This window comes from Oreochromis niloticus, linkage group LG3, assembly GCF_001858045.2.
Source record: "Oreochromis niloticus isolate F11D_XX linkage group LG3, O_niloticus_UMD_NMBU, whole genome shotgun sequence".
NCBI lineage: Eukaryota > Metazoa > Chordata > Actinopteri > Cichliformes > Cichlidae > Oreochromis > Oreochromis niloticus.
This window is the reverse complement of record NC_031967.2, coordinates 5,768,038-5,781,616: the sequence shown is the minus strand read 5'-3', so window position 1 is coordinate 5,781,616 and position 13,579 is coordinate 5,768,038. Positions and strand designations below refer to the sequence as shown.

Below are 13,579 nucleotides of genomic sequence, written 5' to 3'. Positions count from 1 at the left end.
CTGCACACAAGCGAAAAATGAACAGTTTCTCAAATTAAGGCGTGTCCTTTCTGTGAGAGGCTTTAAGCAGTGACCCGGCCAGGACAACAAATACAAACACAGAATCACCCAGATACACCTGAAAACCTGTACAAGCGATTGAACACAACAGCCAGATCATCACTGGGTACTTTTCACTTCCTTATATCGTTGTGTGTATGTTCTGAAATCCCTCAGCTTCTGTTTCAGGTCACACTGATGATGCTGATGATGATGATGGCTCATAGCAAACACACGTGTCTGACACAAATGTGAACATTAAGAAGCAGCATCAAACTGTGATGACTACAGATGATGTCATCTCTGTATAACTACCAGGAACAAAGTGCAGCTTCTTTCTTGTGTCACTTGTATATTTTTCTTCCAAAACTGAGCGCTATCATTGTGTTCCCATGGCAGCGGCTCAGATAAAGACCATGGTGAACCAGCTGGGGACCAGACAGGACACCAGTGAACTGCAGGATCGGCTGTATGTACCGATATCATCTCCTCTGCTAAACAAACACACTTTCAGTCACCTTCACTTTCTCAGAGCCAGTGCTGCCACGCTGTAGCGACTCTGTTGAACTGTCCTATAAGAAATGTATTTGTGTAATTATTAGAAGGTCTTATGGTCTGTCTGCTGTTGGAACTGTTGGTGTTCACAGGCAGCAGACACAACACTACACCAACCAACTGGCAAAAGAAACCAACAAACACCTGAAAGAGCTGGGATCAATCCCTCTGCCCTCATCGCCTTCAGAGCAAGTAAGTACTCGTTTACATGTCCTAATGAAAGTAGCACTGTACTGATTCTTCTATAGCAGGGGTGCCCAATCCTAGTCCTCGAGAGCTACTGTCCTGCAACTTTTAGATTCATCCTTGTTCCAACACACCTGATTCAAATGAATGTCTTGTTATCAGGCCTTTGCCAAACTTGATGGCATGCTGAAGAGGTCATCAAACCATTTGATTCAGCTGTGTTGGAGTAGGGATGCATCTAAAAGCTGCAGGACAGTAGCTCTCGAGGACTAGGATTGGGCACCCCTGTTCTATAGCTTACAGTCACAGCACTTTCTACAACATGCCTCATTCACCCATCCAAAGTTCCCACTGCTCCTCCTCCTGAGCTACAGCCACCTAACAATGGATGATGTCAAACTGTAAGATAAATATGCACACTAAGTTTGAAAGTGTGACTATGGAGCTTGTTCTTACAGCGCAGGCTGAGTGATGCTGACAGACGCACTTGGTTTAATTGGAATTTCATTCAGCCAACATTGTGGCTCAGGACACACACACACACACACACACACACTCAGGACACGGTGTGTACAGTATGTCATCATTCGTTGACATTTCATGTGTGGTGAAGGAAAAATAACTTTGAGACAACCTCCAAAAGTTGAATCTGTTCATCTGGACGTAGCGTTTTCAGTGGGAGAAACGTTTCGTCACTCATCCAAGTGACTTCTTCAGTCTCAGCTGACTGCAGGTTTCCCCAAACCTTATAAACAGTACATTTGCATAATGACTGAAACCAGCCCACTGAAGGAACAATGGGCTGTGAGGTCAGTTCCTTAATCATAATTATGCAAATTCTCATGACCATTGATCAACAATCACTGACCAAAACCCACTGATCAAAGAACACCGATCAATGGCCATGAGTACCATTCACAGAGAGTTGGGGAATGGCTGCAATCACAGCGTTGTAAGATGGCGAAAGATGTACCCTTAGGCCCCCTCCTCGATTCAGAGATGGTCTTTCCCTTTTCACGTAAAGGGAAAGACCCTTTTGAGCGCAGAGTCAATGGCCTCCTTGACTCCGCGCTCAAACCAGCGTTCCTCCCTGTCCAGGATGTGTACATCCTCATCATTGAAAGAGTGTCCACTGGCCTGTAGGTGTAAATAGACTGCAGAGTCCTGGCCTGATGAGGTTGCTCTTCTGTGTTGTGCCATCCGCTTCGCTAGAGGTTGTTTGGTTTCCCTGATGTATAAATCCTGGCAATCCTCCTGGCACTTAACAGCGTACACTATGTTACTCTGTTTGTGTCGGGGGACCCGATCCTTGGGGTCCACTTTTGTGAGTCCTCAAAAACATATGAATGCTGCAACAGACTGTAGACTGTCTGAGAACAAGTGAATCCAGCCACGCTGCAAGTAATTTGTCTGAAATATCACAAGCATGGCCTTACAGACACCACTGCAAACATGGAAACGCGGTACATGCAGTGGGAATAATGGGTCAGTTGCAACTGTGGCTGATTTTTCCCATGCATTCACATTTAGCCTCAGTTTGTAGCTGTGGCTCCACTGCTTTGCTGAACTTTGTTATTCATCACAGCCTTACCACAAGCTGGTGACTGACAGGATGTCCAGACAGAACAGCATGCTGGGATGTTGCAACATTTGGATGGCCAGAACTTTGGTTCAGGCTCCTCCAAGAGCCACCTTGTCGGGCCAGGACTCTACAGTCTATTTAGAACCTACAGGCCAGTGGTGCTAGTTTCAGTCATTATGCAAATGTCCTGTTTATAAGGTTGGAAACCTGCAGTCAGCTGAGACTGAAGAAGCCTCCTGGATGAGTGACGAAACATTTCTCCCACTGAAAACTTCCAGAATCAAACTTTTGGGTTTGGCTGCAGAGTGTACGACTAATAAAAACTTGATATAATGAAAATGAGAGTGGTCAATATAATAAATTATGATTAAAGGAGTCGGGAACCACTGACCTTCCAGAAACTACCAGAAAATGAGTTGAAATGACTTGAAAAAGAGCATAAAAAGGATCCTCTACATCAGATGTTTCCCCGCTAGCCTAAAGTTTGTCTCTTTGTTTTTTGATCCGTTTAACTTCAAAACAAAAGAGAAAAACAAGCCTAGCATTGACAGTGCTAAATTTTTCCTTCTCTTTTAGGCTGACGACAACTCTCGGGATGAAAAGCTTGTGTCCTTTGATAAGTAAGTGACCTCTGTTCATGGTTGGAATTTGTTGCAAGTGTGTCATGAAGACCTGCAGTGTCACTTAAAAATAAAGACCATTTAGAGTCTGCATGAAGATGGAGGGGAAAGAATAAATATATCCAATTCTAATCCACACATTTTCACATGGTTACTGAAATGTTGTTATGTTGATGTGAACGTGAAGCCAAGATGAGTGGGGTCAGATGACCACCCAGACGGAGGAAGCGGCCATCACAGAGGAGGACCTGGAACTCATCAAGGAGAGAGAAACCAACATCAGACAGCTGGAGGTGATCCTTGGCTCGCTCTTTCTATAATCAACATCCAGCACGCTCCCGTCAGCGCTCAGCTAATATCTTTGTCTTTACAGTCTGATATCATGGATGTAAACCAGATCTTCAAGGACCTGGCTGTGATGATTCATGACCAGGGAGAGATGATTGGTAAGTAGTAACAGGAATGTTGTTATTCCCATCACTTAGTCTGTGAAGTAACCATTAATTAGTTCCTATATCAATAATTTATCTGTCCTCCTTAAAAACTGACACACACTCACTTTTTAGCTCAACCCAGAATGGTCTCCGTCCTCTCTGACCAACATGCACAACACATTCACAGCGCTTCCACGTTGTGTCACAGCCTCATTCCACATTTTTACACACAATAGCCCATAAAGTAAATTATTCCTGAAGAGCTTCCACATGTATTAAAAACAAAAAACAAAGTCATAGCATGCACATAAGTATCCACAGCCTCTGTTCAGGACTATGTTGAAGCACCTTACTGGGACCCTTCCCCAGATCTGCGCCTTGATACAAACCTGAGGTCTGCAGACCTTCCCTGGACGTTTTGGCTTGGTCTGTGCTCTGACATGTGCTGTCGGCAATAGGACAGTAGACACAGGTGTGTGTCTCTCCAAATCATGTCCAATCAACTGGTGGACTCGAGCCAAATCAGCAGAAGCAGGATCCACCTGGGCTCAAATCTCAGTGTATAAATACGTTAGATTTTTGTTTCCCTTCACAGCCTGGAGTAACCAGTTAACCAAACTAAAAATCTTGTCTTTGCAGACAGCACATGTCCAGAGGAGCTTGCTGTTAGCTCCCAGCTGACCGTGGTGTATTTTTTTGTCTTCCTGCAGATAGCATCGAGGCTAACGTGGAGAATGCTGAAGTTCACGTAGAACGAGGAACAGAGCAGCTGCAGAGAGCTGCTTACTATCAGGTGGGTGTGTGTCAGTCACCACTCTGTGGTGTCATTCAGCGCAGACCCTCACTATAACCCCGCTGTCCCGTCTTTATTGCAGCAAAAGTCCCGGAAGAAGATCTGCATCCTGGTTATGGTCTGCTCCATCGTGCTCGTCATACTCGCCATCATCATCTGGTGGGCGTCCAAATGAGCCGATGTCACGCAACCAATGTAATCGATTCAGTCCCCTCCCACCTGCTTGGAATCAAAAGAACAGCAAGAAAAGGCTCATCCCTGTACCAAGATCAGTGGAGCACGTCTACAAAGGGCTTACTGTAAGAGGTAATTTAGGAGAACGAGGACTGGGTTGGTGCAGGGGAGCAATTCAAGACTTGATATTCCTAAATTAGCGTCACTGATACATTTCTTCTTATTAACTGCACTAACACTAGCTCTCACTGTTTTGCAAATGTAAAAAATATTGTTGGAAATTATTTTAAAGACATGCACACAAGCTTGTCTGGGTAACTGAAGATATTTAGGGTTTTTGTTGTTGTCGATAAACATGTTGTGGCCCTTTCTGATGTCTAGTGTGTGGAGAACTGTATCCTGCTGTGGTTCCTTGTCTTCACAGGCACAACATAATGGTAATGCCAGCGATGGTTAAATCGTACATGTTGTAAAAGCAAAGTTGAAAATATTAGAAGTCGAATTCAACTCTGCAAATAGTTAAAACATCAAGAATCGTAAATTAATCACTCCTTCAGATCAAGTGTTTTAAGTTGATTTCTATGAACCCTGACAGTATGATAATAAATGTCTTAAACATTTGCTGTTCTGTGGTATGTTTCCCTCCTCTGTGATTGTACACATAAGCTTTACTTGATTTACAGTTTTCGAAAAAGAAAGTTGCTCTTTAGTTAGTGAAGGAAATCATTTTGACTTTGAGTCTGGTTACTGTATCTGTCAGCATCACTAAATGTGTTTGGCATCATCACTGAAAACTGATAAATGGGTTTAGAAATGCAAGACGTCAGGTGATCATTTGAATCCTTTCATTTCCCCAAGTTCTCCAAAGCATCTGCACGCTGCTCTTAGAGTGAATCGGAGACTGCTGGGTCCCTGGTAGCTAAATTTGACTGCACAATCTGGCTGGAGCTTTTCTGAGTTTGCATGTTCTCCCAGTGTTTGCTTGGGTTCTTTCCAGATCCTCCAGCTTCCTCCCACAGTCCAAAAACATGCAGTTAGTTGGTGTGAATATGGGTGTTGTTTGCCTGTGTGTGGTAACCTGGCATCAGCCTGGTGACCTAGCCAGAGTGTACCCGACCTCTTGTCCAATGACAGCTGGGATAGGCTTCAGCTTGAAGGCCTGTGGTACATAGCCGATTATTAGAGATAGGTTGATCATATTTAAGATTGAAGCATTAATTAATGGCAGGACTTCTTTGAGCAGTTTTGTAGGAATGGGGTCTAAAAGACACGTTGGTTTGGAGGAAGTAATTATTGAAGTTAACTCAGAAAGATCAATTGGAGAAAAAGAGTCTAACTTAACATTGATGGTACTAAAAGTAGCTGTAGATAATATTACATCTGTGGGATGATTATTGGTAATTTTTTCTCTAATGATTAAAATTTTATTTGTGAAGAAGTTCATGAAGTCATTACTAGTTAACGTTAAAGGGATGGTTGGCTCAAAAGAGCTCTGACTTTTTGTCAGCCTGGCTACAGTGCTGAAGAGAAACCTGGGGTTGTTCTTATTTTCTTCAATCAGTGACGAATAGTAAGATGTTCTGGCTTTGCGGAGGGCTTTCTTATAAAGCAACAAACTATTTCTCCAGGCTAAATGATGATCCTCTAAATTTGTGACACGCCATTTCCTCTCCAGCTTACGAGTGATCTGCTTTAGGCTACGTGTTTGAGAATTATACCACGGAGTCAGGTACTTCTGATTTGAGGCCTTAGTTTTCACCGGAGCTACAGTATCCAGGGTCGTACGTAGTGAGGAGGCAAAGTTATTAACAAGATGATCAACCTCTGTTGGAGTAGCGTTCAGGTAGCTGCTCTGCTCTATGTTGGTACAGGGCATTGAAGATGATAACAATCTTCAATATTAAAATCACCCAAAATAATTATTTTATCTTAGCTGGGCACTAAATCAGATAAAAGTCTGAGAACAGACAGAAACTTTGTGTAAGGTCTAGGTGGACCATAGATAAGACTGGTTTTTGAGTTTTCCAGTTAGGAATATGGCTCTCTGTCCACAACAGGGGTCTCAAACTCCAGGCCTCGAGGGCCGGTGTCCTGCAGATTTTAGATCTCACCCTGGGTGAACACACCTGAATCAAATGATTAGTTCATTACCAGGCCTCTGGAGAACTTCAAGACATGATGAGGAGGTCATTTAGCCATTTAAATCAGCCGAATCAGCTGTGTTGGATCAAGGACACATCTAAAACCTGCAGGCCCTCGAGGCCTGGAGTTCAAAACCCCTGGTCTACAATCTGCTGTCTCTCAAGACAGTCGAAACCCTTTAACTGGAACTTCATCAAAATCAAATGTACTGATATCATCAGGACATTTTCACACTGAGCCAAAACCTCTCTGTTACAGAGCTGAGAATGCCTTTGTGTCAAATATCTAGAATAAATGTTTACATTTAACCTACAATGACAAAACCAACACAAAATGCTCTGTTTAAATCAAGTTTGTGCGATTGTCTCTACATTGTGATTGATGAGACTACAAACCATTATACACATTTGTTTCATTTTCTGATCATTTTATTTCCAAATTAAGAAGCAAATTATGTGACCAATTTAGAGTGTCCAATCAAAGTGCTTGTCTTTGCACTGTGAGAAGTCCCACAGAGCCGACGTGCTGCTGTTACAACCCTCCTTTCAAAATCAGTATATGGTGGACAGAGTCAGATTTGAAAATCTGTCCTGTGGTCTGACTGTCTAATCAATACTGCAAAGCAAAGACCCTGCAGTTTGGGGAGAAAACCCTGACAATCAGACCACCCCCTCTGAGCAAGCACAAGGCGACAGTGGGAAGGAAAAACTCCCTTTTAATAGGAAGAAACCTCCGGCAGAACCAGGCTCGATGAGGGGAGGTCTTCTGCCGCAACCTGTGTTAAATGACTTACAAACAGCTGAAACTGCTGCATATTCTTTGAAAAGAGGATTGTAACTGTTGTAACATTATGAAGGTACCCCAAAAGGTGGATTTTGTTCATGTGGGCGTAGCGTTCACAGTGGGAGAAAACTCCTCCCGCTGTGAACGCTACGTCCACATGAACAGAAAAGGTGGATTTTGTTCATGTGGACGTAGCGTTCACAGTGGGAGAAAACTCCTCCCGCTGTGAACGCTACGTCCACATGAACAGAAAAGGTGGATTCTGTTCATGTGGACGTAGCGTTCACAGTGGGAGAAAACTCCTCCCGCTGTGAACGCTACGTCCACATGAACAGAAAAGGTGGATTCTGTTCATGTGGGCGTAGCGTTCACAGTGGGAGAAAACTCCTCCCGCTGTGAACGCTACGTCCACATGAACAGAAAAGGTGGATTCTGTTCATGTGGACGTAGCGTTCTCAGTGGGAGAAAACTCCCGCTGTGAACGCTACGTCCACATGAACAGAAAAGGTGGATTTTGTTCATGTGGGCGTAGCGTTCACAGTGGGAGAAAACTCCTCCCGCTGTGAACGCTACGTCCACATGAACAGAAAAGGTGGATTCTGTTCATGTGGGCGTAGCGTTCTCAGTGGGAGAAAACTCCCGCTGTGAACGCTACGTCCACATGAACAGAAAAGGTGGATCTTGTTCATGTGGACGTAGCGTTCACAGTGGGAGAAAACTCCCGCTGTGAACGCTACGTCCACATGAACAGAAAAGGTGGATTTTGTTCATGTGGACGTAGCGTTCACAGTGGGAGAAAACTCCTCCCGCTGTGAACGCTACGTCCACATGAACAGAAAAGGTGGATTCTGTTCATGTGGACGTAGCGTTCTCAGTGGGAGAAAACTCCCGCTGTGAACGCTACGTCCACATGAACAGAAAAGGTGGATTTTGTTCATGTGGGCGTAGCGTTCACAGTGGGAGAAAACTCCTCCCGCTGTGAACGCTACGTCCACATGAACAGAAAAGGTGGATCTTGTTCATGTGGACGTAGCGTTCACAGTGGGAGAAAACTCCTCCCGCTGTGAACGCTACGTGCACATGAACAGAAAAGGTGGATTCTGTTCATGTGGACGTAGCGTTCACAGTGGGAGAAAACTCCCGCTGTGAACGCTACGTCCACATGAACAGAAAAGGTGGATTTTGTTCATGTGGACGTAGCGTTCACAGTGGGAGAAAACTCCCGCTGTGAACGCTACGTCCACATGAACAGAAAAGGTGGATTTTGTTCATGTGGACGTAGCATTCACAGTGGGAGAAAACTCCTCCCGCTGTGAACGCTACGTCCACATGAACAGAAAAGGTGGATTCTGTTCATGTGGACGTAGCGTTCTCAGTGGGAGAAAACTCCCGCTGTGAACGCTACGTCCACATGAACAGAAAAGGTGGATCTTGTTCATGTGGACGTAGCGTTCACAGTGGGAGAAAACTCCTCCCGCTGTGAACGCTACGTCCACATGAACAGAAAAGGTGGATTCTGTTCATGTGGACGTAGCGTTCTCAGTGGGAGAAAACTCCCGCTGTGAACGCTACGTCCACATGAACAGAAAAGGTGGATTTTGTTCATGTGGGCATAGCGTTCACAGTGGGAGAAAACTCCTCCCGCTGTGAACGCTACGTCCACATGAACAGAAAAGGTGGATTCTGTTCATGTGGACGTAGCGTTCTCAGTGGGAGAAAACTCCCGCTGTGAACGCTACGTCCACATGAACAGAAAAGGTGGATTTTGTTCATGTGGGCATAGCGTTCACAGTGGGAGAAAACTCCTCCCGCTGTGAACGCTACGTCCACATGAACAGAAAAGGTGGATTCTGTTCATGTGGACGTAGCGTTCTCAGTGGGAGAAAACTCCCGCTGTGAACGCTACGTCCACATGAACAGAAAAGGTGGATTTTGTTCATGTGGGCGTAGCGTTCACAGTGGGAGAAAACTCCTCCCGCTGTGAACGCTACGTCCACATGAACAGAAAAGGTGGATTTTGTTCATGTGGGCGTAGCGTTCACAGTGGGAGAAAACTCCTCCCGCTGTGAACGCTACGTCCACATGAACAGAAAAGGTGGATCTTGTTCATGTGGACGTAGCGTTCACAGTGGGAGAAAACTCCTCCCGCTGTGAACGCTACGTCCACATGAACAGAAAAGGTGGATTCTGTTCATGTGGACGTAGCGTTCTCAGTGGGAGAAAACTCCCGCTGAGAACGCTACGTCCACATGAACAGATTCCACTTCTTGGGATTGACTTACCTGGATCACTGAGCATGCATTGAGTAATTATGAAGATAATTACTCTGTTTCTGACTCACTGCTCATGCAGCAACTGAATAGCGTCCTCAAAGATCTAAAAAAAGAAGTGAGGGCCCTAACGATACGGTTTCTCGGCCTGTTTTTCTGGGAATCTGTGGATCCATTTTGCTCAGTAGCAGATTGTTGCGTTTTGTTCTTACCGGCTGGAGAAACGCTTTTGTTACTTTCTAAACTTCTCAGCACGTTACTGGGGCTGGCCGATTTTTTGAGCTCTGCTTTTAATAGCTCCACAATGGCTGCTACAAAAGTCGCATCAGCCTTTTCCATTACAAACGGAAGCACGTATTTGGATCCAAATTTGCGACACAGGTCTTTGTACATTATGATGTACAAGTTTTTTACAGTTTTTAGAGGAGTCAAGTCTCCCTCAATCTTCTCTCTTATATCAGTCACTATCTGCTGACAATTTAACTTTACAGCAAATGTTTGTGTTTTCTCAGAAACGTGAATGACTAAATTTGCAAGACACAAATTGAGAAAGATATCGATCTCTGTAGGCGTAGGAAGTGTCCCAGACGAACACTGCAGGGCATCACTACATTTTTCATCACTCTCTGAGCTCTCACTGTCAAGATTTTGGACATCAATGATTTGAAATGTATCACTGTGACCCTTGTTAACCAAACGTTCCTTGCCTACACAAGCTTGAGTCTGTGTGCTTTTAAAAGTCTCTACAGACTCTGGTTTAAAGTCGTTATCTTCCTCAGAGTCTGGCATTTCAACAATGCTGTCGCTGCTACTCTCACCATCTACAGAAAGGGGAGCTAAGGTCTTTGCATAGTCTTCTAAAATGTTGACTACACTGTAAACCATCCCAACAAGGTTTGGTGGGGATCTGGACCTAACTGATTGCAAGGATGTGGACCCTGTGATACGACTCAGGGCTGAGTTTACATTCTTTGCAATCGACACTGAAAATAAAGTCAGTAGTTTGTCTGAGTCACAAGACCGCCGTTGCCCAAAACCCAAGACCCAACCAAAACAGTTATCAAAGATGTTTCTGAGGCTGGCCTGAATATCATCCTCTGTCACCCTGCAGTAACTACACCCATCAAGCAGAGGTTCAGCATTCATCCTGAAAAGGGAGAAAAGAGAAATGTAGTTAGTCATTTTCCCACACTATCACTGTTTTGTCAAAATTAAATAAATCACATGGATGACTTCACACGAGATGTAAACTATTCTAAGAGGCAGTATGAACCAGTGCTGTGTACTCTGAGAAACCCCTTCGTCACCAGGATTACCCGATGAAGAAGAAGAAATGAAGACTGAATGAAACTGTTTAATAAAGGAAGCTTTAGATTTACCGGTCAGCGGAGCTTTCGTTGTCTCCACGATCATGATTATGTGGGCAGCATAAAACCTGTGGGCGTACGACTTTAAACACTAAGCTGCTAATGTGCTCTATGAGTACTCGGCACATCTTGGTCAGCAGATTGACGACATCCGAGGTGATGTCATCAGTGGCTAATGCCGTCCACTGTCTGAAAGAAAATCATTGAGAATGTTTGAGCAAAACAAACCTGTAACCAGTGAATATGTCTGTATATGCTGATAACTGTCTTGATGACTTTGAACTTGTGACTTACTTGCGCGATAAATAGGCTAAATGTTTTCTGAGGCAGTGTTCAATGTTTTCAAATCCAAACAGAGGCACGCTGAGATTACTGCACCTCGGTTCACTTGGTTCATCTAATGGAATCTAGAAAGAAAAGACAGTTAGATGTCAGTGAGCAGGCTTTACACATCCATAATAATAATAAGAAAAAGAAGAATTAGACCAGCAGCCAATGTAAGGTTTTTGTCACAGCTACACTAAATAAACAGTATTGGTGCCTAAAATCATCTTGGATGTTTCTGTAACAGTTAGTCCACCAGTACCACTAAGCTTCTGACATCTAATCATTGGAATTATTGCATTTTGAAAATGCCTAAAATATTTGTGCTTTGTTTGATGAGAGGTGGTCTGATCAATTTTTCAAAGTCCTACCACGTTCATTTTTCCACAGTCTCGTCCGTGAATTCACTTTTTCGCGACAGCTTTGAACAAATTATCACTTTTTCCCAGTCTTTCACTCTCCGTCCTCACACTAGATCTGGATAGTTGTGTACTTTCGACCACCAAGAGACCTTACTGTGACGTCAGTTCGTTGGAACGTTCAGCGCCTTTGGCCGCGGCGCATGCGCATACTTCGCGTAGTCTGACTTCACGTGCAGCTTTTCTGTGTTGGATAATGTAGTTTTCATGTAATGTCATAACTACCGGGACACGCCCACCTGGCAGTACGGCATTCTTTTGCACTCGCATCGTTTGGACGTCTTCGAGTGGAGGTTTAAATGGTAAATGGCCTGTATTTGTATAGCGCTAAGGACCCCAAAGCGCTTTACACATCCAGTCATCCACGCACACATTCACACACTGGTGATGGCAAGCTACATTGTAGTGACAGCCACCCTGGGGCACACTGACAGAGGCGAGGCTGCCGGACACTGGCGCCACCAGTAGGCAACGGTTGAAGTGTCTTGCCCAAGGAGGACACAACGACCGAGACTGTCCAAGCCGGGGCTCGAACGGCAACCTTCCGATTACAAGGCGAACTGCCAACTCTTGAGCCACGATCGCAGTTTAGCCGAAATGAAGGACAGTGTCTTTGCTATCAGATGCGCTAATAAGCGTTTATTTACAGAAGGGCGCAGAGTATGGCACCAACATGTGAACACAGCTCTCCTAGCCCTGCTTTACAGCTCAGGTCACTAATTAGACAGTTAATGATGATTATGAGTCTCCTCGTGAGCTAATGCTATTGGAGGATTTTAAGCATCCTTGAGATGAATAATGTTCGTAAATGAACACAAGCTGACGTTAACGTCGAGTTGCGCCGTGCAAGGCTTGAGTCTGGTCGTGAGACCCCCCTCACCTCCACATGATGATGTTGAATACTGTTATTAAAGGATCACCTTATTGCTGCCTGCCTGGCACTGAAGCGTAAACAGCAAGCCTCATTACAACTGAAAGGGCTGGGATTGACTACGGCTGTAGAGCAGCGGTCCCCAACCTTAGTTGCTCCACGGACGGTTTAACGTCAGGCAGTATTTTCACGGACCGGCCTTTAAGGTGTGGCGGATAAATACAACAAAATAAAATGATACGACCGAGACAAAAACGGTGGTATTTTGTAAATATAACAATAAACGTGAATTCACTGTGTAATTGTGTAACTTTATTAGCAGCGTCCTCCTGAAATGCACCAACAACATTAAGAGTAACATCCTCCTCTCTGCCCCTTAATGCTCTCTGGTCGCTATGGTAACGCGTAAACATTTCTTTCAAAATAAGACGCACAACTACAACACGGGAAAGACCCAGGCCATACATTAGGTGAATGTGCAGTAGCAGCAGCAAGCAGGTGAATTCTGTACATCAAGTGAATTAAATAAGAATAGGCAATCTGACTATTTTACAGAATAGACAATATAAACATATTTAAAATTAAAGGAATTTGAAATGCACATTGTGCCTGGGTTTAGAGTGTCGGTTAAGTCGGTTGTGTCTCGCAGTATCAGGTCTTTGCCTTTTGAGAACAAGTGTATTTTTCCATAGCAAGTCCTATGAAATAAATTGTTTTAAATTATAGCCTGTTTTAAATGCACATTGCAGCAGTGTACAATTTATATGGAATAATTGCTTTTCTTAATTTGAGATATAATTTTTCCAAGCATAATTTATTATTTGCACTGTGTATCTTTTGCACAAAGCATAGTTTGGTTGTGTTTAGGATGTTGGTTTGGGGTTCTGAATTCTTTGTTAAGAATAGAAGTTAGAGTTTGCAGTAGTTTTTTCCTTTCTATAACACAAGGTCATAGAAAACTAAGGCACTGAACTGGCTAAAAATGGCAAACCTAACCCTGCTGGCACTGTCAGCAAACTC

At 44.0% G+C, this 13,579-nt stretch overlaps 2 protein-coding genes across 4 annotated transcripts; one reads left to right on the top strand and one right to left on the bottom strand.

The window, feature by feature from the left end:
• The first annotated feature begins 351 nt into the window (after positions 1-351).
• LOC109195332 (syntaxin-12-like) lies at positions 352-4,447 on the top strand. The gene is made up of 7 exons (XM_025906176.1): positions 352-508; positions 687-816; positions 2,939-2,982; positions 3,170-3,275; positions 3,356-3,428; positions 4,127-4,209; positions 4,292-4,447. The coding sequence occupies exons 1-7, from the start codon at positions 432-434 to the stop codon at positions 4,382-4,384; spliced, it is 606 nt and encodes a 201-aa protein (XP_025761961.1). The 5' UTR covers positions 352-431; the 3' UTR covers positions 4,385-4,447.
• Positions 4,448-6,621: 2,174 nt separating this feature from the next.
• LOC106098608 (uncharacterized) lies at positions 6,622-12,768 on the bottom strand. Of its 3 annotated transcripts, XM_019350119.2 has the most exons (5): positions 11,641-12,041; positions 11,240-11,352; positions 10,958-11,134; positions 10,496-10,725; positions 6,622-6,793 (listed from the first exon to the last, which is right to left on the bottom strand). In XM_019350119.2, the coding sequence occupies exons 1-5, from the start codon at positions 11,647-11,649 to the stop codon at positions 6,654-6,656; spliced, it is 669 nt and encodes a 222-aa protein (XP_019205664.1). In that variant the 5' UTR covers positions 11,650-12,041; the 3' UTR covers positions 6,622-6,653. The 3 variants fall into 3 exon arrangements, with proteins under 3 accessions (XP_019205664.1, XP_025756638.1, XP_019205660.1); XM_025900853.1 differs by lacking the exons at positions 6,622-6,793; positions 11,641-12,041 and adding an exon at positions 12,609-12,768 and having other exon boundaries at positions 9,538-10,725; XM_019350115.2 differs by lacking the exon at positions 6,622-6,793 and having other exon boundaries at positions 9,539-10,725; positions 11,641-11,900.
• Between the last annotated feature and the right edge of the window lie 811 nt (positions 12,769-13,579).